Genomic DNA, 23657 nt, shown 5'->3' with positions numbered 1-23657 from the left:
CACCCACTTCTCCTAAGAACCCTGGGAGCTTAACAATCATTCAACATCTGTCTGAAGCCCAGAGAAAGGCAGAGGCCCAGATGTCAGGGAGATTGGTCTTATGGGAGAAGGCTTCTTGGCCCCTTCACTGGGCAGCCCCGTTAGTGAACTAGGATTAGAGTTACGACACGTCCTGGAGCCAAATATAGCCACAGTCTAACCTCAGATTTCAAGAATGTAAGTGTATGAGAAAATAGGGGAAATAGAGACTTTTCTTTTTTTTAGAATAAATGGAAAAAAAAAAATCATATAATCTCTGAAGTCTGTCAAAGTTTTAGGCATTTAGGTTCTGACACCGCTTCCACCTATTGATGATCTAGTCGACGGTATGTTGTGATGACAGCATTGGAACACTATCCACGAAATAAAAGGCAAATTAACAAGGTGTTCCTTGCACAGAGCCGTCAGGGTGAGAAATAATGAGCGTGATTTACGATATCTGCACAGATAAACATTTATCGCTTGTCTTCCAAATATTGCTTTTGGCCCACTGCCTCGCTGCCACTGAACTCAGCAATACTAAAAATCCACCTTTAATATAAGTATGTGTTTTTTAGTGTGGAGTTTATGTGTGCATCTCCCACGTCTGTATTTCTTTTTGTGTGTGTGTGTGTGTGTTGATGTGTCTTCCTGGGTGGGTGGCAGAACTCGTTCCAGGCAGCTGGATTGTCCTCTATTAGTGTTGCTTCTGTTTCGCAGCCGTAATCCTCTCCACTGGAGCCTCGCCTCGCTCCTAATCTGAGGCACAATCTCTCCTGCAGATGGTTCTCTCCTTAAGCACCGCAAAAGAAGTGAGCTCATCCCTATCTCTCCTGTTATCCCCCTGTTATCTCTCAACTCTCTCATCCCTTTCTCCCAACATCACTGCCTCATTTCTCATCCTGAACACTTGATTTTCCTCACCACTGTAAAGCATTGGACTCTCGCAGATCATACCATCGGAGTCTGTGAATGTTTCGACCCTTCTTTCTGCTTTCCTTTAAATTCCACAAAGATAGAAAGTAGGAATCTGGCATGTAAAACCTTAATAAAATAGATAAGAATAAGAAAATGTATGGGTTTTTTAATTGTTTTGTTTTTTTTCAGTTTTCTTCACACCGTAATAAACAGAACAATTTGGAAGTAATTGGTCAGACAAACAGTGAGGCTGTATACAAGCCCACAGCTGGTCAGGATATCTTCACTGCTGTACAATATTACAGTTCCTTGTGAATAATATTGACATATGAGCTGGGCCAAAGCATCATGTAATGATCTCACATTGCAGAGCTAAAGCAGATTTGATATCAGCCGGTTTTGATCACACAATCTGACTGTGTTTTATTGAAGACTAGAAGACAGTAGCAGCCTAGAACAGTGAAAATACATCAGCAAAGAAGTCAAAACTCAAATCTTTAGTTGTGAATACATGAATATGATCTTTTAAGTCGTTTGATTCACTTATTTTCCAATTGACTGGATCATTATACATAATTTCCTGATTACACACCGTTTTATACTAGATGTTATAGGGGCAAGTTAAAAAAAGGTGTCTAATGTGTTCATCTATTGTGTTTTTCCTACTTTGTTCACATTTTTTAATCTGTGCAGCCTTTCTCAAGTGTGTGGCTCTATTACTAAACTTCCACATCATCCCAGTCAATTAGAGAATCAGCCGACCTCTCCCTGGAGGACTTTTACTTTTCTCCCCACTCCACTTCCCAATAGCTACAGTAATAGCCGACAATTGATAGGCCCCTCTGATAGGTAGTTTTCTCTAAATGCTGCTCCTGGAGGGGTAGGGCAAAGAGAGAGAGAGATAAAGGATGAGGGGTGATGAACAATAATCCAGGGCAGGTTTCTATAGCAACAAGGAAATGAGAGCCACGTATACAATGTTGAGAGCAGGGAGCCGGGAGCCGTGATCAGGCGCTGTCAGAATACAGGGGGAGCGGGAAGTAAAGCTGGGTGTTGGAAATGGATTGCAGGGCATGATTCACTGCAGAGAGAGAGAAGCCCGAAGAGAGACCAAAGAGGGGGAGGGAGAGGGGAGGGGAGGGTGGGAGGTGGGGAGCAGTGGAGATGAGAGTTGCGGCACCATTTTTCACAGCAGACAAAAACATTTGCTGGGATATCAATTTGGAGCTGCGAAGCAGTCTTCCCCTCCTGCCCCATCATCCATCATCTTTTCGTACTAACCACCACTTGGGCACTCCACCCCCCCCCACACCCAGCACACCCCCACTCTGCAGCCACCCACACACATGCACACTTAACACACCCTTTGGCCTCTGATTTCCACCCACTACCATATTCATACATACAAGCAGCACCCATGAAAACTTTCTTGCAGCCTCATGCAATTACAAACATGCATGCACAGACACACACTTGATGCAAAGCGGTGCCCGTCTCAAACGGGATGTAAAAGTGTGACCCGTGTGGGAGGAAAATGCAAAGCGGCGCTGAAACGCAGAACCTGGTGTGGCTGGGGGGTTGAGAAGGCGGGGCCGAGCGGCTTTGCCACAGCGGCCGTCTCCCCTAGTCTTCTCCCATTAGCGCCAGTAGGGGAGACCCCACCCTCTGGCTGCCCCCTTATTGGCACCTTTGCCTGCACCCCATCACTCATCTCCCAGCCATCATCCATCACCCATCGCGATCAATAGGAGGCCACGCATTCATCAGCCCCTGGGTGCTGATGGGAAAGAGGAGGGTCGGCAGGGAGGAGGAGGAGGAGGGGGGAGATGGAGCGAGGGATCACGTGGCACGGGGAGGGAGTCGGAAAAAAGAGGCGAGAATATCTGAAAGTGAGAAAAAGCGAATAAAAAACAAGAAATGAAGGAGGCGGAGTCATGTAGGAGGAAATCTGAGAATAAGAGCTGCACTTAAAGAGCGAAGAGACAGAAGTGCACCGCTAAAGCAGCAAGATGACAGCAGAATTTCAACTTGTTTATGGGTCCCGCTGTCACCGAGATGAAAATTTATATGTTTTTCAGGATATGAAAATGTATAGAGGTGTATGAAAATGTAAAAAAAGAGAATATATAGGAGTCTTGGGAATGAATGTATGCCATTACTGTAGCAATGAGCAAAGAAGGCTTGTCTAATTTGCCACAGTCACATTCCCAGGTGACAGTGATGAAGCCATCATCATGATAAGTGGTGATTCTGTGCATCTCTTAAGCTATGTGAGCGGCAGCGGGAAAAAATAGAAAGATCCTTAAGGGCAAAAAGAGAAATATAACTGTTTAATGTGCATGATTATACACAACAAGCACACACACATATATAGAGAGCATAATGGTGCAATGTCACTGTCAGTCATTCAGTGGTTGTCAGTTTCCGGCAAGGCTCTGCACTTTGTGCTGACAGCCCATAAGTTGTGCTGACACACACACGCACACACACACACACACACACACACACACACACACACACATACACACGCTGGCTCAGGCCTTTCCTCCCCTGACTGAAGGTGGACCGGAATAGATCGCACTTTAAGATGATGGATGCTCCCTCTGCCCAGAAAGGTTAGGGACGGGGCGATAAGTTACTGAGCACTGCGATCAGGGCGACTTGTAGAGGTTGCCAACAAATATACAGTAATTGTGATTGCTTGACAGCCGGGACATGAACCACAACATGACGCACTTTGGTGGAAAAAAATGTATGGAAAAAGGTGCAACATTGCATTTCTTTAAAAACCACGTATATTTCATTAGTTTTCTCCGCTAGCTTTTTGTTATATTACTCGGTGTTACTGTAACTGTGTCTGCAAAATGACATACTGATGCACACACATAGTAGAGGCGAGACATGAGGAGGACATTTAAGTCATACCAAAGACTCTGTGATGGGAACTGGACCCTTCAACACCAGGTGAGAGAGTGCATTTATTCCAACCACTACCCGCACTTTCCCATTTAGGCACCAATGCAGGGTCAGAGGGGAGGGCAGCACAAAGAGCTGTGGGTTAGGTGACATGTCCAGAAGCCACACCACCACCACCACAACCAACCACCTGAAGTCATCCAGTCCCCAGGTCCCCTCTGTGCGTATGTGTCAGATGTCACTCTCAGGTTTCGAACCCCAGGTCTCCATCTGCCGGATGCTCTCATTGGATTATTCAGGAGAGGCTAAACGCTCTTTGTAGTGAGCTGACTGGGACAAAACCCCACCTGGGCAGGATAAGCCACCACAAGAGCTGCAGAAAGTCTGCTCTTATAGCATGAATATGTTGTTATATGCTTATAGGAATTGTGAAAACAAGTAACCACCTTGTGAAAAAACACATTTAGTGTGCAATAGAAACCAAAAGAGGAAAAATATTGAATCATCAAGCCATGATGAATGTGATTAAAGCCACAGCTATAACCAGGATGGACCATATATATAATAGGAGCAGGGGACAGCTGACAGTGCGCAGGGAAGGACAGGTGGACAGGAGCCATCTCACTTAAGTTGTAAGCAAGGATGATGCTCCCCCTTTCCTCCTCTTTTTGCGACCTTTCACACCTTACAGCCTACTCTTTTTTTCTTAAATACTTCCTTGTGAGCCTATCCATCGACCCTGGTTCACACACATACACACACTCAAGCACCCAAAAGAACCAAACAAAGCTATTGTGCACATGTAAAGGGACCGCTGCTTGTCTGTGTACATGCATCTGTGTCTCTGCATGTGTCCCCTGTGTAAAGGGAGACCAGTTGCAGTTTACGTCTGTGTTTAATATTGGAGGAGTTTGAGGTAACCGCAAACCTGCAAACCTGGGGTCACAGTGTGTGAAGCTGGACACCTGATCTGCAGCACTGTTGAACACATCTATTGTAGAAAAAGGCAGCCTGGAAGACTGATATCCCTATACCCTGATTTTTTTTTGTTCCATTTGCAACACTCATTGATATATTTTATGTCTCGGGGTTTAGATGAAAAACTTCTTGTGCTGTTTAGTTCTTCTGTAGGTGAAATATTTGTATGCAAAAAACAACAACAATGACAAATATGCAAGGGAGAAAATGCCAATAAATACTGTATCTGTTTTCCAATAAGGGGCTGGTTGTTACGCGGCTTTCGGGAATCCCATAAACACTAACTGACACTGGTAATCTCCTGTCAGCTCGCTGAGAAATATGAGGTAAGAGAGCAATCACTCAGACACTTAAATGCTCTGCTGACATCTGGAGCAAACGTGGACAAGGAAAGTGTAAGAGAAAGGTGTAGATAGATACACAGAAAGTAAGCTTTCACTTCCAGAAGGAGCAGTAAAGGAGCTTCTGACCCAACTGAATATATATATATATAAACATTTTTGGGGGTTATTATTATTCTCCTTAGCATATTTTAACTCATTGGTTGTTTTATTTTGATTTCCAGTAAAAAGCCCAGATCTGCTCAGCAGCAGAAAACGGCATTGACAAAGCTAGTGACAAGCTATCAAACATTAGTGTAACATCTTTAACAGCTAAATGGCCACTTTTCCCTCAGGAGCTGAGAGACCAGATCAGTGGGAGAAGGACAGCGATTATCGGACTTACATTAATCAGGTGGACACAAACATGACTCCAAACAAATGCTAATGTAGCATCTTATCTGCTGGAGGTGAACACAGGCATTTAACAAAAATATATCTACATTTTTATCTTGCAAAAAAAAAAAATTCAGCTCTCACACAAATGTTAACAGCACTGTAGCACTTCCATATCCATGATCTTCTAATATATCTACTGTAATATCTTCTGTCTAAATGACATCATCACAGCAGGAAAGGCCCAGGTGTTACTGATAGCATTAACGATGGCTGTGGTCTCGGTAATTACTTTGATCATTTGCACCTGTGCTTTTCCTACTGTGACATGTAAAAACATATTCTGCTAGAAGCTGCTGACTGCATAAAAACAAAAAAATTAAATGAGATATTGTTTTAGGGGGCGGCGTTTAGCTCACTTGGTGGAGCTGCCGCCCCATGTTGAGGCTGCAGTCCTCACTGCAGGAGGCCCCAGTTCGAATCCCGCATCGGGCGGCCCTTTCCTGCATGTCATTCCCCCTCTCTGCCTCCCCATTTCCTGTTTCTCTCTCGACTGTTGATTAAAGGCAATAAAAAGCCAAAAAAAATATACTTTAAAAAAAAAGATATTGTTGATGTACCATCCTCATCTTGACCTGTTTAAACTAATACTGTATTTTTAGTTAGGCTTTAGCAAACAGATCAATGTGATTTTCAATTAGATTTTCTTAAACAAACCCATTATCTAGACGTCTTGGTTAATCTTTTGATACTGCATGGATGCAAAAAATACAAAAAAAGGCAAACAAACTAAAAGGCATTTGCGTAAACAAGTTTATAGTCGCCCCTCCCTCTAAATGCTTCCTTTACTGTGTTGGTGGCAGTGACGCAATAAGGTGAGGTCACCTGCTTTCCTGAACCTAACCTTTTAACCCCTGACATCATGTCGCTCGGAGCAGCATGTGAAGGCACTTCTTACGAGTGGCTCAGACGGATCTGGATTTGGCAGGCTAAAGGAAGAGTGGTATCCGAGCTGGGGTACTTTTGTACTTGCTGTATCATTAATGGGGCACCGATAAAGATACGCAGATCTCCTGGCACTTTGCTACAGATTAGGAGACAGGCTTCGAAAACTGATGCGTTTATCTTGTGTTTTCTATCTAGGCCACGTTTTGGTTCAATTCACATGTAGGCCTTGATGTTTTTTTTAACTCGATGGCTGAAAGTGATACAGGACAGAAACGACTTCAATGACAACAGTGATATACAGTAAGGTCTAAAAGTCTGAGTCCACCAACATATCAGATTTCTTTGTTTGTTATTTTTATATGCCGACTCCGGCTGGTTTGAAAGATCCAACGCAAACATACAATTCAGATGTCGAATCTCATGCACTCATATTTTACTGTGAAGTAATTTGCAGCATAAATCTTCTCGCATTAAAAATGTTCTCTTGAGCTGGTCAAGAGGGTTGACGGGGCAGTGCAATCCAAACGTAAATCAGCATAAGTGATCGGATAGATTTTTCTGTGTTAATGTAACGTAGCCTTGGCGTGCACAATAACTCAAACTAAGGGAGGGGGCAAGTGTGTCCGGCGTCCAGCCTTCTATTTGCCAAACCAATGTGGCTGGGTCATCAAATCGACAATGTGATTGACCCATCAATTGACCCCTGCTGACCTCTCAGGCCAATCAGGCTAATGGTGGCTAGTGATTTAGGCCTTAGCTCACTATCCTTTCACTTGCACCACTTATTTGTGTGTCCACATACACACAAACAAACACAAACTGACTCCCAGTCCTATCTCACACCATGGGTTTCTAACCCATTGCAGTTTTAACTGCCTGTATTGGCACGCCCTTCACCGGGTGACTCTTGTTAGCATTGACCTTTCTCTCCCCGCATGCTTGTTAAAATCAACGCTTCTTTGATCAGTTGACTTTATGATGTAATAACACAAAAGGACCGGGCGCCTAAACCAGTTTTGGAAACATGACCAACTAAAATTGCGACTCCTGTGAAAATATATTCATTTGTTCATATTAATCATAAAACTGCAGCATCACCATATTCAGTCCAAACTATGTTATGTGGATCGATATGTTTCTGCAAGCTGGATCTACACAAATCAATGATATAGTAAAATTCATGTGTGCGAGTGTGTGTATGTGAGTGTGTAGATTGGTTATGGCAGTGGGGACAGAGGGTGTATTGATCTGCTTCCAGTATGCAGTAACTATATCATGTTTCCACTTATTTGATGTAATGGTAGTGTATGGATCCCTAATTGACAGTGAGGTATACATCAGGAGCATGAGAAGAGGAAGGTGACAGCTCCAACACCGATGTCAGATAGGTGGCCTGTACCAAGATTATAAGTGCTCATTGTCACTTCTTAGCCATGCTATGTCAACCCCCCCTTCTCTCCTTCTCTCTGCTGCACTTGAGGATTGCATGTCAAAGGAACGACATCCGCAACACACGCAGGCAGAAGTGGTAGTCAAATGTGGTAACCAGCATGCCAGTTGCAAACCACAGAAAACAAAAAGGACTTACCCCCTCCATGGACATCTTCAGATCTGAATGATCTACACAGGTGCCATGTTTTTGACCAGAAGTGTAGACTTAGGGAGAGGGTGACAAGTTTGCAGCCTCTGGTTGGACCTCTCTGTCAAGCTGTGATCAAAGCTGATCACATCCAACCTACATGGGCAGAGCACCAAGCAGATATTAGTATAATTACAGTAACACCACAGGAAACGTGCACCACACATTGGGGTTTGAGATGAAGTTTTATTTGCACCATTTCATCTGCAAACAAAAGACGCAGACACATACAGTAATGCAGTTGGTGAGAAAGTCAAGTCCTGATGTCCTTGCTTCACAGTGGAGTGTCTGTGGTGTCTTGGTGGCAAACGATAACAATACACGCTACAGAAAGCAGCGGGTTTGCCTGACCTGAAATTACTTTAAATTACCACAGCTCAGTTCTGAAGAACAGCACAAGTTTAAGCCAAGAACAGTAAAAGACAAACCATAAAAGTAATGATAGAGTTGAAAGTTTGCTGAAAAACAAAATGCCATGTGCCTATACTTCACCTGTTTTTCATTGTAGGTTGAGCTAAGTTCATTTCACCGCCCCCACTTTCTTTACAACAATCTATTCTCTCTCTCTCTCTCTCTCTCTCTCTCCACAATATCAACTGAAATAAATTGCACATCTTTTCCAAACAGAGCAATTTTTCCACCATCTGTTCACCAACGTAAATCAGGGCTTGTTGATGTAAACCTCCTCCTTTTCTCAAACTCCCCCCAGTGAGAGCAGAAACAGGCCTAATCCCCCTCCACAGTCTCTCCTGCCCTCTACGTAAATCATCCCTGCATATTAATGGCTCCGTGCACCACCACCACATAGAGATGGGTTTATATGCAAAATATGCAAAACCTTGATCGGGCTGCAAGCACATGATGAAGAAGAAGACAAGGAACGTATACAGATTTCTAAACAGCTCTGTGCATTGGTAATCTGGAAGTATGGACGAGTTTAAAAAAAAAAAAAAAAGACAAAACATGAGTAATATGTCTTATAACATTATACTTTATAAATTTAGAAACTTAAGAACCTCAGTGAGTGAGTGAATTCTGTATGTGAGTTTGTGTTGAATCACAAGTGAAATTGTTTAATTTCAGAGACCTGACTTTCAGCATCATACCGTACCTCTAACAGCAGCCCCTTTACCATTCCTGGGTTCAAGCTTCACAACCTTCTCTCATCTGCCCATACAGATGTTTCCACATGAGTAAATAATCCAGCCTAGCCCCCTTATGCCAAGGATTAACACTAGCCAGGCCCAATCCAGCCACATGGGCCGGGAAAGGAAACACAGAGACAGCCCTAAATCAGAACTGTTGTCTTTTCTTTTCTTTTTTTATCCAATAATTTGCACTTTGTATGCAAATTCCTCACTATACCTATTATTACTGCAATGAAAATAATGGAAAACAGTAACATGATAATATTCTACACCTCAAGGATCTGTACTCCTGTCAAAGAAATACAGAAACCATTTCTGACGGACGTGAATGTGCCTTTTCAACATGTTTGGCCTAAAAGGTTGAGAACCGCGGAGGTCGTGGAAAACAATCTGCAAAACTTTGTGATACAATAGTTTAAAGTAACATGTGGCCAGATGAATACTTGGGACCTTTGCTGGAACAGCAGTAGGTTTAATGACAACAGATGGCTGACAGGATTATGAAACACACACATACACACAGAGGCTAGTGCGCTTAACAGGACCACATGCGAAAGAGATGATGAATCTGTAAGAAAGAAAAAAAAAAACCTCAAGAGGACTGAAAGTGTCTGAACAGGCTTTGGGCTCGGGGCTATTTCCTTCATAATTCAACTTTATATAGCAAAGAAACTTGGAAGCCACCATCTGACCCGACTGCTTGCATCATGTTTTATTTTAATTAGTTTAATTGGGTACTTAATTTGCTCTCTGAGGCTTGGCATCCTCTGCACACCTAACTGCCTTGGAAGTGGATCAGTGTTAGGCCCTTTTCTCATCTTTTAATTTTATTTATTTAACTTAATAAAAAAAAAAGTTGTCCATTAATAACTTCCTCAACAGAAATACTCTCAGGAGTGAGCAACAAACTGGCAACAGCACACACTGGATGCCTGAGGAACAAGAAGTGTGCAGAAGCTCCTATTGCTAAAGTGAAACTATAACAAATAAGAACATAAAAGTGGGTGCGCGTACATTTTCATACATGTGGCTAAAGTTTTGCCTGACAGGCCTAATGAATCTTCCTGTGGGAGATCCATTGAGCCGCTTTATAACGCAGCGCAGCGCAAACACGGCTCTGATTAAACTTTCACTAATTAAAGCCTCCCTCATCTTATTAGCCCGAATAATTGATTTAATTTGTCTTAGCTCAACTATTGGCTGTGACCTCTACTTAGTTAATGAATTAATTGATTTAGCCCAAGTGTACTTGAAGGAGTCAGAGAGGATTTTGACATGTTGCCCCTTTAATCTTGCTTACTCGAGACACTCTTTGGGTCATGATGGCAACATATTGGCAAAGGTTTTGGGGGGGCGGGAAGTGAAGCTTTAGCTGTGGATTGCAACTGCCACTCCACAACTCCACAAATACAGAGTCTATTTGTCCCTCTGCACTTTGTCAGTGACTGAAGAAACAGCCTTAGCAATGACATTTTAAAAGTACCATTCTTCAGTTACTTTGAAACTTGGAAAGAAACTTGATACCAAGTTGGTATCAGACTATACTAACTACTAATACTTTCCATGGCCAACTTCCACCTTCATGGGGATGAGGCAATACTGCAAAGGTCTTCATGTTTTGGAAGAGAAAAATATGAGTCAATAATAAAGCCATAATGCATGATTAGAACCAGTATATATCCTTTACAAGGGCACTTGGATGCCTAAATCACGAGCTTCCACTTTACCGACATCGTTTTTCTTAGTAATGGTACGAGACAGAGGAGCTTCCTCAGCTTGGATGCAGTTATTAACCAGATGTAGGGGAAAGGCGACATCTAAACTTGGCAACATATCGTGCCATTTGCAGCTGTTATGGCGCTGTATATGTCCATTTATCAAATAATGCAATAATGCAGGAGCTGGATTTTGTTCAAAGAGGCCTATGTAGGGAAGAAGAGAGATAGTCTGGTGCCATGCCCTTGAGTGTGCTGCTCCTCACTGGATGTTAAAGCACTGGTCGACTGCAGTGAAACCTGAATAAACAGCGCCCTCCAGTGGTGGAAAATCTAATTGTTCTTTTCTGTGGCTTTCCATGACTAAAATCAAACAATGATCGTCTCACCCAAAGGTTTTTCAAACTTGATAGTTTTCTAAAAACAAAAACACTAACGAATAAATGTGGCTATTATATTCCAATTAGACATTGTAAGATTAACATGTATAAAAGGCAAATCTGAAAAACTTATCCTATTGTAGGCTATATAGGCATGTGTTCCTGTGAGAAGATTAGATCGCCCATTATGAAACACCACTGGCATCGCAGCTAAACTCAAACTTTGTTCCATTTGATTAGTGAGCCTTGGAAATAGGTCAACCCATGTGACCTCTATGATTAAGACTAATTAAAAAGAAACAGCTGATCTGCATTGAATAACAGTCAGGGTAGAGGGAGAGTCCTAGTCAGCTATGACATGACTTTAAAGTTATGAATAGTTTGTAAAAAAAAAAAAAAAGTTATTCTAATTAAATCCCTCTTAAATTTATTGTATGAGTTAAATTTGAATGAGTGATGAAAGAAATCTAGTAACCAGGTCTCTCACATCTTGTCCATTTTCCTTGATCTCCATGTACCCTTTGCTGATGTGCCAACATTATTTATACCTGAGAAAGGGATTTGCTTCTTCACTTCCTGACAAGCAAGGATAACCCTTGAGGCATTCTGTTTCCTAAATGACCACTATTAATCTTCAAACTAGAAAATGGTGCAACCTATTACAAGTACACCTCCCAAGGGAGTGAGATAGACAGGAAAGTTTCTCGCTATAAACTGAATCAACCCCACTGGGACAGGACGTACTGTATATAGGAACCTGTGCAGAAGCTGGTTCCAAAAATCCAATTCAGAGCAACGATAGAGAAGCTCCTCAAGTTGAATGGAAGAGTCTGGAACACGTTTCTGACAAAATGGGTGTGATATCCCAGTGATTTACTGCACAAGGGAGTACATTGTTTAAGTTTAAAATCCAGTTCCAACAGTTTCTAACTTTGAGGTATTTCAAGTTGGTGTTTACTTTCCAGCACTAACTTCAGCCTCAAAATCCATTCTTTTAAAAAAACATACGTGGTCCACATGGCCAGGAAGAATTAATTTTAAAGAAGTAGCCTATTGTTTGGTGCAGACTAGAATAGCAATGATATTACGTACAGTAATGGTTCTGTAGACTATTGGTTTTCAACCTTTCCAGAGCCCTGGGCCCCCTGCATATTTTTTAAAGCAGAAGTAAGCGATATTTTTGTGTTAATATAAGTCTTATCTTCACAGCAATCACTTAGCCTACATAGAGTGTTTGGACCGAAACACGGGTCTCTCAGTCACTCTGCTCTGCTCTGAGCCGAGGAGAAAACTTTCCTCGTATCCTACAAGTTTTATCCAATGAGGAGAGAGAACGGCATGAAGGGCTGTGTGTGCAGCCAAGGGATGCGCCTGAATGTGGTGACGTAGGGACGAGGAACAATAGATCCATGACGAGGGTGGGGGCTGCTAACTCCATCGGCTGACAAGAGGTTATGATGCGTTCAAGGCAACCCGTAACTCGTGTTTTTCCGACCTGTGAAGTCGTACCAGTTCGATCTGGTACGACTTCACAGGTCGAAAGTTACGAGTGGCCGTTATAGTACACTTTCACAGGTAAAACAGGTGCAACAGGAAGGAAAAACAAGAGTTACGGGTTGCCTGGAACGCTACAAAGTCCTAAGTCGTGACTTGAAGCTGTAACTTACGGTTTCAAAAGCCTGCCTGGAACGCAGCATTAGCCAAAACGACCGGATCGCTTACTTCTGCTTTAAGCAAGCCTGGGGACCCCCCTTGCCCCCACCACTATTCAGGCGTGAAGTGGGGTGGGCAAAAAAAGTCCCAAATGTGACAGAAATAGAAAAAGCCTTTTTAATTGCATCATCACAAACAGCACAGCAAATAGTGAGTCATCAAAGCCATCAAAATGTGGCTTCTTATCAAAATATGACCGATTTCCCATTTGGGATTGGGAAAAATGCCAATGAGCTTAGCTTCTGCAGTTTAGACATTATATTAATGATGGCTTTGGTCACTACTTTAGTAAAAATGATAAATGTCTGTAAAGGTCACTCAATAAAATTATATTTTATCGTTTTAAGCACTCCTCGCAGTAGCTAGCCCACCACGAGGGATCCAACTACCCCTGGTTGCGAAACGCTGCTGTATCTATGCTACCAGTAGATGGTGCTGTAGGTCGTAAAAACAAAGGCGTCATTGTCTACTTCCGGCCTCCATTCCGCCACAACCTTCCAGACAGGTGACACAAAACTATGGTTAAAAAAAACAAAAAAACAAGAAACACTTCTAAATTAATTTGCCCAGTGTTTCCTGTACACACAACAGCGAGATAACAACTAGCCACACCTACTAGCCCGCGCTAGCATAGCCGCGTTATGCTCCACAGCTGTGCTAGCTAAACGATAGCAACATTAGCCAAACATTCAAAATATCTGTAAGTTAGCCAGTATTATCAAGCCTTTTCAAACCAAACGCTAAAAAGAAACACATATACCATTATGCATCCATAAAGTTACTTACACGTTAAGGAGAAGAAAAGTCTGCTCCGAGTGAAGCTGGTGCAGCTGAAGAGTTCCTCCATCTCGGTGAAGCTAAACCAGTAATTGCCTCCAACACGGTCGGACTGAGGGGGAAATTCAGCCTTGGACTTGGCTTGCTTGGATCGACCGCACTCAACACGACGGAACCAGCAAAGACACGGAAGAAGCCGGTAACAATCTTTAAAACTTTTTTTGTGTGTGTTTGTTTTATGCCCACCTGCCAACAGGGATTCGCGCAGGTGTTGTGTTCCCCTCCCATGATTCAACCTGCCCTCTGTAGGTGATTAGGGGTACTGATGGGCAAACAAATTTAAAGCAGAACAATGCAAGTCGGCCGGAAATAGCTCGCTCCTTCGTTGGTTTCTCTTTTTTTCCCTCTCCGGAGCTCCCCCACAGTTCTGGGAGGCACATGTCACTGTCGTAAAAAAAAAAAAACTCGCCGCCGCCACCTCCTCCACCCCCCCTACACGTGTTTGTGTTTACTGCTGTTTGCTAAGCCCTGCTAACACCGAGCTAACGCTAACACGGAGCTAATGCTAACACCGAGCTAACGCTATGCTAACACGGAGCTAACGCTAACACGGAGCTAACGCTAATACAGCCACACACAGGCACAAAGACACAAAGACACAGACATACACACACAGGAATAAAGGTTCCAAAACGCGAAGGTGTGTGTGTGTGTGTCATGATGTATTACATTATCTTATAAAAGACCCATGGTGTGTGTATCTGTGTTAGCATTAGCTCCCCGTTAGCCACAAGCTGAACTTCATCAGTAAACATTTCATGTTTCCATGGTTTCCTCCGACTTTCCGAACTCAAACCAATCACGATTCGTGACATGCATGACGTCATGTGCGTTCTTATCTCGTACTGTTTCTCGCGATACTTCTATCCATTGACGAGATTTGTAACACCGAGACGGACGACTGATCTTGCAAGTGCGGTTTTCAGCCAGTGGGGGGGGGGGGTGAGCGCATTGGCCTAGACCCCATTCACTTCATAATAGGTCACTCTACCATCACAGTGACTCTGAGCCACAATAATTACAGCCCAAATCCTGCATAGTTCCGCTTTAATCCACACACCATGGCCAGTCCACCTGGTTTTATCTTTTTCCTTTACACCTTTTTTTTTAATTATTATTATTATAATGGTGGTTTCATTGGTGGAGGAAAACACTATCTAAGCTGTGTGTGGCCCCTGTCTTTATGAACGTGATGGCCTTCAAGTGGCATTCACAGGCACTAACATGCTTGTGCTGCTGGACCAGAAACCAAAAGAACACAATAGGATTACAACACTCAGAAAGGGGGTGTGACTTGCTCAGAACAATATATATCTCCTTACATTGATAATAGTTGGTTTTGGCAGCAAGCCTAGTTATGTCAGTCTCATATACAAAACCTTAATTTGCATATTAAGGTTAAGTCTAAGCCTAGTTATAATGTCAGTCTCATATACAAAACCTTAATTTGCATATTAATGTCAAGTCTAAGCCTAGTTATAATGTCAGTCTCATATGCAAAACCTTAATTTGCATATATCATTGGATGTAATAACACAGAGGTTTATTTTCTTAATATACAGGGGGGTTGAGGCTTCTCTTCAGTGATAATTAACTGTAATGTTAATTATAGGCTTCCTACAACAAATGTCATGATCTGGTTTCTCCAGTTATGTTGAAAATAGAAAACGTCAGTTTCTTACAAAGGCATGGCAAGGTTAGAGGTTTTGTGTTGTTGTGTTGAACAGTCTGGCACTCATACGGCAAAGTCAAGTCAATACAGAAGATTCAGAACTGCATGAGCGAGTGATGATGAAAGAGAGCGCTGAAAGCAGCTCTTCTCGTGAATTCAACACATGTACTGGCATGACCCCACAGCATTGAAGAAAATAAATCAGAAAAAGAGGCAATTTCGATAAAGAGCAAACACAATATTAATGTATAATAACACACTGAATGCCAGCCTTCTGGTGGACAATGCTTATCAGATTTGATGTCCACTGAGTTCACTTGCATTGCTGACATTTTGTTTTGAATTAAAATAGATTTTGTGAGCCAGAATTCAATATAAAGGCATCTCCTGCAACAGAAGTCATCCCAGGTCTGTATGGTACCTCCATTGAATGATACCAGGCAATTTCAAGATCATCAGAATCGACTGGTAAGTGTACTTTAGAGCGAACTTATGACACTTTTTCAGGGTATTGAGAGCTGTGAGTTGAGTTGTGGAGTGTGGACTAAACTACAACTCACTAAACACTAATAATGAAAAGCACTTTGAAGACAGTAACAGTGAGCGCTCTCTTGTGGACAATACAAAAATATAGCCATTTTAGTCTGCTGACTTCAGATTTTGGCTGCCACTCAAATTATTATGCTATGGATTTCATTACTAAACTCAATCATAATGTGAAAGCAAAGTACATGGATGAATATATTTAGCCCAGCTGACAGTTTTATGTATGTTTGATTAAATATTATAAGGTTTGTTTTTCTAATTTTGCATATTACACCTTTAAATTTGTAGCAAAGCGATCCAGCACACTATTAACAACTGTAATAAACGCCTTTTTTTTTTCTTCTTAAAAAAAAAAAAAAGGCTAGTATTTATTATGATTTATGGCCACCTGCTGCCATCTGGCTTGCTGACAGATAGCTGAGATGTAATCATTCAGCCAAACCATTAATCTGCCCAATGAAGGTTACTTGATATACTGAGCAGGAGGCTAGAACACATTTATGTGGCCCCCCCACACACACACACACTTCTGAGGACGTGCATGTGGACACACTGTGCAACCTTGCGAGGCTTACAGACGCATGAATACAAATACACACATGACCTTTGCAGCATCTTTGTACAAAACTGCTGCAAGTAACAGTGCAGACAGGTCACAAGTTGAAGGCTCTCCCTTACCTTGGCAGGTATAAATATAGACCTGTGTTTGTGGCAATTGCAGGAGGAAGTTACCCAACCCTCTTAAATATAGATGACATGCTGCAGGTTGGTCATGTTATGTTAGAAACCGATGAAAAGCAGTGAAATCCTGTTTTTCCAGTTAGCATTTGACTGTGAACAGAGAGGTTTTATCACATCAGTGATTCCTGTATGTTTCATGTGAACCGAGTTCTTCTCAGTAAGTTTTAGTGGGTGGGACCTCAGTGGGAAAATCACTTATTTACATAAACTAAGACTGCACACTATGCAAAATACATCCTGTGATTATATGGGCAGATATTGTAGTTGCAGTAATGTGATTGTGATTGTTCAGTAAGACTCATGAACTCATGAACAGGAATATTTTTGCTTCATTTTTACTTAAAAAAAATATAAAATTGATGATTCAGATTTTTGTTGTGTTTTCTACATGTCCCTTTATTTATGCCTTGCAATGATGGTTAGTTGGCCAGAGAGTCTCTGTAGCAACAAAACACTCATTGTGCAAACAATACACAATAATGTTGAGACACATTTTACAGTACCTTTATCAAAATTGCAGTCATGCAGCACCTGCTGATATTGCAATTTTGATTACATTGTTATTAACTGCACAGCCCACTACAATATGCACAAGTCATGATTTGATTATGCTACACTGCAACCCTACACTGCCATCCATGGAGACCTGGCATAAACCACAAGACAGACAAATAAACAGATGTGGCCCCTATACTAGTAGTCATTTTTAACAGTGATATATTTAAAGTTTGAAAACCACATGATCAGGGATTCACAATCACAACAAGTAGGCTACTATAGTGTGATAAACATTGCCTCATATTTATAATTACATCAAAGCTATCACTAATATCTTTTTAATGCTCTCTCTCTTTCTATGCTAACATATGGCACATAGGTCGGACAGCATGTAATTGTGTAAGTGGCTGTGTCATTATCCTACATTCCTCTGACAATTTGTCAAACTGCGCAGGAAATCACTCATTTTGTTGTCCCCAATGCATTACGCACACACATACAGTAGTGCTAGGCTACAGTGCAAGGAAAAACTACCTCGTAATGTTTGCTGACTGTGTGGTTATGAAAGGCACTGCTATGCAATTCTAGCGACTCAATAGAATTTATGCACTAAATGGAGTTTATTTTAAGCAGGAATCCGGAGCGAGCATCCTCTGCTGGAGTAGCACTTCCCCTTTAACGCGGCAGCTGTCGTCACTGCAGGGTGACTCGTATATTTTGCGACAGGACGTATCAGCACCGGCTCGGCCGTCGCTGGCTCATCTCCGCTGGCATAAACCAGCTCATCGCGAGGGGGAGGAAAGAGAAAAAAATCAAAACAAGGAAAACAAAATCCCGTGTGTTTATGTTCCAGCCAAGTGTTTATAATGTGATACAATGCACCAGCCGTCTGAGCATCCAACACCAGTCGTCTTTTTTTATAGAGGAGGAAGGCGTCGTAGTGTTGCATGTAAGATCACCATTGGTTCTGCACGATCACTTGTTTCCTGATCTGAATGTGGACGATCAAGATCATGTTTTTGCATTACAGGCTGTTTGCTAGCTATGATCAAGTCATATAAATATAAACAGTAGCTTTTATGCTTTTTATCTAGCTATAAACCCATCACTTGGAATGTGTCTGTTGTTTTCAGCTGCAGAAGATAGAAGTATGCACAGGCCTGTGTTTCTTAGTCTTCTTAGGGTTGCATTGCTGTGATATGACAATATGTGATGAAAACCAAACAATAAGCATGTGATTTCTCCACAGAACCTTGTTGCCATTGAGGGAGGGAGAACCTTGCTTGACTGCACAAAACCAGCTGCCACATCTCATCCCTGTGCTCCTATGAGAGCCGGTCATAGCTGCACAACCAAATGAAGCTAACTGCCTCCCAGAAGCTGCTCTCACAGAGGACTCCACCTGCATCTGGGACTCCTGTGCACTGTGCTGGGCTCCAGTAGCCCACCCATGCCTGTGATCCCCATCCCACGGCGGGTGCGCAGCTTCCATGGCCCCCACACCACCTGCATGCACTCGGCCTGCGGGTCGACACACGCGTCCAAGCTAGTGCGCACCAAGTACAATAACTTTGACCTCTACCTGCGCTCGCGCTGCATGTACAGCTTCCTGCGGTTCCTCCTGTACTTCGGCTGCAGTTTGCTGACCTCTCTGCTCTGGGTGGCGCTCTCCGCTCTCTTCTTCCTGCAGTACGTCAGCGTGCGCGTGCTCCTGAGGCTGCAGTACAAGCTGTCCGTCATTCTGCTTTTGTTAGGGCACCGCCGCCTGGACTTTGGGGTGGTCAATGACCTGATCATCTACAGCATGCAAATCACCATGTTTCTGGTGGGGGGGCTCGGCTGGTGCTTTATGGTGTTTGTGGACATGTAGCCCACCCGTGTGTGTGCATTGCAACGTGGGAAATGTAGTGTACGATTGTGGATGCTTCACACTGTAACTTCAGCGTCGTGTGGTTCAATGGGGACACCTTTATCATGTCCTGTACGACTGCTCTGTATCACCCAGCTATAGTCAAACTGACCCCTTTGACATCAACTCATAAAAAACCTTATTGGTTTAGTGTCAGAAATGATAGAATCCAATAAGAATCCGATGTATGACATTTCTATTGTGCTACATTTCTACTGTATTTTCATGCCATTTGTAAACAGTTTTCAGGGCATGTTGACAAGAAAATCATTTTGTTTACTATAACGAAAAGTGTGAATGTCAGAATCAATATTGCACGAGAAAAAGCGACTGAACATGATTGATGTGCATCATGGCTGTGTGATGCAAAGCAGTCATGTGCCAAAACAAAACAACACTAGGTCAGGCCCCCCAAGAGCAAAAGTCTGCAATGACTCCTGGGTGGATGTTATGTTATGATGATGTTGTGCGTAGACACAGTATCATGTAAATATGACCAAAACAAGTGAAGTCGTCATCAGCGGTGTGTATAAACGTTGTTTTGTGGAATGGGTGTGGCAGAACGGGGTGGGGAAAGGGAAGTGTACAAGTGACAAAACATCAACTTTTTTTGTAAAGTTATTTAATAAATTTTCTGTTGATGAGATTGTTTCTTGTGCTTTTGAACTGCACGGTCAAGTTGAATGTGTTTACTGTGTTGTCTAACACCCATGATGGCATGCCTCGAGCTGTGTCATAAGAGTGTGTGACAGTTCAAATTGAGAACGGCTTTGGGTCAAGTGTTCCATCAGTCGCTCTTCACATGGTTTCAGAGCTGATCTGACAGACTTCTCTGTTTAGCTTCCCCCGGCACACAAACACCGACCACATCTAGATCCCACTGTTTCTGCCAAGCATAACAATGGACATGGCTGTGTCCCAATCACCTTATATAGCCTCATTTTCACATAGCGTAACCGTATGCTTACATGAACTAATGAGGACACAACAGGTTGGAGCAGTTTAATACTTAATCTGGTATAAATATATAAAATGTCTGAAGTGATCTTGTGCGCTGTGTGTGAGCATGAGCTTATATTTCAATGTTTGTCTTTCACCAGCAAAGGAATGCAAAGTAAAAGACTGGAAACTACCAGAAGGCCATCTTTAGATATGAACTTTCGACACAGTGGCTGGTGGCCTGACTGAGACATGCTTGAGACTGGTATGGCCTCAGGCTGTAAATGGATAATCAGGGAGCAACAATAAGCTTTTGTTCTGAGGATCAACACATCATATGCCTCGTACTCTGAGCCCAGGCTGATCTGACAGCCCAGTTACGCCAGAGGAGAACTAGAGAACATGAGTTGTCTTGTGGTGTTTGGCATAGAGCTGTACTGTAGGTGAGCTACGTGATTAAGTCATTGCCTACTCATTCTCATTTCTCTTTTTTTTTTTTTTTTTTTTTACTTCAGAAACTGAAGTTGTTTGCTTAGTCTGAATGACTTGCAAGATTTCTATTCTTCTTTTTTAGTCCTGATCATTCATCAACATTGTCACTTCTTCTGTACATGGTGACCTTACTGTAAGTTGTGTCAAAAGTGACACTAAAACAACTAAAGGATATACAGCGATACTAATCAGTGCATTAAATTCAAGTATTACTACATGCCAGACCGCTGAGAATGAGGTTTGGCCTACTCCATCACACTAGATGATAGTGTATAGAACTTAACAAGATCAAATATCATTTTATTAGGCTACAGTTACAGCTTTTACTGGTTTAGTCCACCATTGAGCCGCAGTGAAAAAATCTTTAATTTCGTAACAAACATAAATGAGGGTCTATCTGCACTATTGGCATGTGTGTAAGTACAATAAGATCATTATCAGCTCACTTTTGAATACCGCAGACACATGATAGTCCCTACAGGAGTATTACAGTGCTACCATACACTTTTTTAAAATAGCAGGCACAATAAGAATACTGTATGCCATTAAACCGTCAGCCCAATGAAAGCCCATATAGACATATCACAGGACTCCAGTTAAGTCTTTTCATGGTACAAGTAAGGATTGATTCCTAAATGAAAACTGTGGCATATACAGTAACAGTACATTATATTTTCACATGCTGAGAAGACAGAAGGAACAGTAAGTAAGGAGGGAAGAGATAAACAGCCATGTCAGATGTTAGAATAATAAACAGTAGGCCTATAGAGCAAATGTACAGGATGTATGGATAGTTGGTAAGTTCTCGGTCACAAAAACGCTAAAAATAATACAGTATTTGCAGTATGACTTCACATCCACTTTATCTTGTTTTTTTTTTTGTTGCTAGTCGCTTGTCCGAACTAAGATTTTACTTGTAAAACAGATCATTAGATAATTATGTGTGATGGACAGCTTACAAAAGCAATTCACTGGCTCATTAATGCTGGGAGGTTCAATTTGAGGAGTCACAGATGATTAAGGAGTTAGGTTTGGAAAGGGTACACTGTTTCTTCTCCATGTCAGTTCTCTCGCATTTGCTTTTTTACTTTTTAAACATTAAGTGTTTGTCTTTTTCTTTTAATTCTTTGGGCCTGTAAAGGATAATTAAGTGAAAAATCTGAGAAAGCAAAAAATACTTTTACCACTTTGCTTGAACAACTCACTTTGACAGGATTAACTTTGTTTTAAAGGTAAAAAAAAAGTGATAGAAACCTTTCATTAAAACTTCACACAGCAGTGTATTTTCTTTAAAAACAGGCAAAACTTAAACCATTACGCATTATCAGGTTTAATCATAAGGTAAACGTGTACTAACGCAGAGGATAAAACTCTTTTCGCCCCTCTGGCCATTAGACTGTAGGCCTACTGTTCAACACCTCTCAGTTTGACAATAGGAAACAGACACTTGAGTATAGTGCAAATCCATCCAGCACTGTAATGTCACTTTGTTTCCTACAGGTAACACTTTTTTCCATATACATTAATGCACTTTAATCAATTTTTAGTCAGTTTATTTTATGGATGGTTGTTGGGTGTTGTTTTTTGTTTGTTTGATTTTTTTTAAATGTTGCACCTGGATGTATAAATTTTAGGATCTATCTATCTATCTATCTATCTATCTATCTATCTATCTATCTATCTATCTATCTATCTATCTATCTATCTATCATATTGCGTGACGTTTTATGGAGTGAGTTTGCAGAAAAATCTGAAGTTTGCAAGCCCTGCAGTGATATTGCATGTCTGCAGTATAAAGTAAAAGTTGACTTGAGGTCACGCCGCCAGCAGTTGGCGCTTATAATTTAGCAGAACAGCACACATGCGCATCATGTAGCCTGAGCTGTCATCACATAAGGACACGTGAGGTAACCACACATGTACATTTTCTTTAGTGGGGGGGGCACGGCGAGACGCGCATGTCCGTCTTTGTTGCACCAACAACAAAAAATCTGCTCCAACGTGCACACATCGGAGTCGTACGCTGTGCACAGTTGGTTGCAGGGGGTTAATTCGTCCGCCGGGTTGAGTTCTTATGGCTGCCCGCACAGGAGTAGCTCTATACCTTTAAGCCCGCAGAGTGCACCGAGTTCATGTGTCCGTAAAGGCGCACGGTGTGACCACACACTGTTGACAGTCCATTTGCCGCGGAGACTAACAGTAGGACAGTGCACCTACAGTAACCTGCCGGGTCCCCCTGCAAAATGTCTGTGTCTTTAAAAAGAAGTCTATACCGAACAGTGCATGATGTCAGGCTGCCTTGCAGTCCGTATACTGTTCATGTGAGCGGCGTTCACTTCCTGTAAAGGGACAGAAGCGGGCAGAGAGAGAGAAAGAGAGAGTGGGATAGAGAGAGAGAGAGAGAGAGAGAGAGAGAGAGATGGGGGACGAGCGACCAAGATAGGACTGGAGTGATAGAGAGAAGCCAACGGACGGAGAGAGAAAGAGAGAGAGAGGGAAAGAGAGAAGGGGAGAAGCCGGGGCCTGCTTTTCTTTCTTTTTTCTTTTTTTCCTCTTTTATTTTTTTATAGGCTATTTCCAAAACACCCCGCAAAACTTTATAGGTGATCCGAAGACAGAGAAGCCTGCCACATCTGCGCCAGCTGACAAGCCGCAGTTTATGGATTAGCGACATATCGGGTAAATATACGTATCCCCCCCCCCCCCCCCAACCCTCACCCCCTTCTCTCTGTCTCCCCACCTCCTCCAACAACACCAGCACCACCACCTCCACCTCCACCCCCCCCTCCTCCTCCTCCTCCACCTCCTCTGTCTTGGCTTGATGTTTGCAGTGTCTGATTTGTATGACGCATAGGTTTTTCACCATGCATTACTCCCCTCCTCTGCTTCTCCCTCTTTAAAGGCACACTATGCAGCCGCACTAATGCTGACAAC

The 23657-nt window shown here is 42.4% G+C and overlaps 2 protein-coding genes and 1 long non-coding RNA gene across 4 annotated transcripts in view; 2 read left to right on the top strand and 1 right to left on the bottom strand.

The window, feature by feature from the left end:
* The window catches only part of LOC146977235 (uncharacterized), a 31331-nt gene extending 17294 nt beyond the window's left edge, over positions 1-14037 (bottom strand). For both annotated transcript variants that reach the window (XR_015037277.1, XR_015037278.1), the window contains exons 1-2: positions 13876-14037; positions 8083-8229 (exon numbers count right to left, since the gene is read on the bottom strand). This is a non-coding gene — a long non-coding RNA (uncharacterized LOC146977235). The remainder of the gene's footprint in view (positions 1-8082; positions 8230-13875) is intronic.
* A 4058-nt stretch (positions 14038-18095) lies between these two features.
* Positions 18096-21699, top strand: tmem250 (transmembrane protein 250). Its single transcript, XM_085793296.1, has 2 exons — positions 18096-18332; positions 18633-21699. The coding sequence occupies exon 2, from the start codon at positions 18834-18836 to the stop codon at positions 19251-19253; it is 420 nt and encodes a 139-aa protein (XP_085649422.1). The 5' UTR covers positions 18096-18332; positions 18633-18833; the 3' UTR covers positions 19254-21699.
* Positions 21700-22724: 1025 nt separating this feature from the next.
* nacc2 (NACC family member 2) overlaps positions 22725-23657 on the top strand; it is a 31293-nt gene continuing 30360 nt past the window's right edge. Inside the window, exon 1 of the mRNA XM_085793294.1 lies at positions 22725-23402. The gene's annotated coding sequence lies outside the window, so the exon portion shown is untranslated. The remainder of the gene's footprint in view (positions 23403-23657) is intronic.

This window comes from Trachurus japonicus, chromosome 12, assembly GCF_045865225.1.
Source record: "Trachurus japonicus isolate A0001 chromosome 12, Traja_1.0".
In the NCBI taxonomy this organism is placed as follows: domain Eukaryota; kingdom Metazoa; phylum Chordata; class Actinopteri; order Carangiformes; family Carangidae; genus Trachurus; species Trachurus japonicus.
The sequence above is the reverse complement of the archived record's forward strand: the minus strand, read 5'-3'. Positions and strand labels throughout refer to the sequence as shown.

Coding starts and splice junctions, on each gene's coding strand:
- tmem250 (XM_085793296.1), top strand. CDS start 18,834: ATGCCTGTGATCCCCATCCCACGGCGGGTGCGCAGCTTCCATGGCCCC.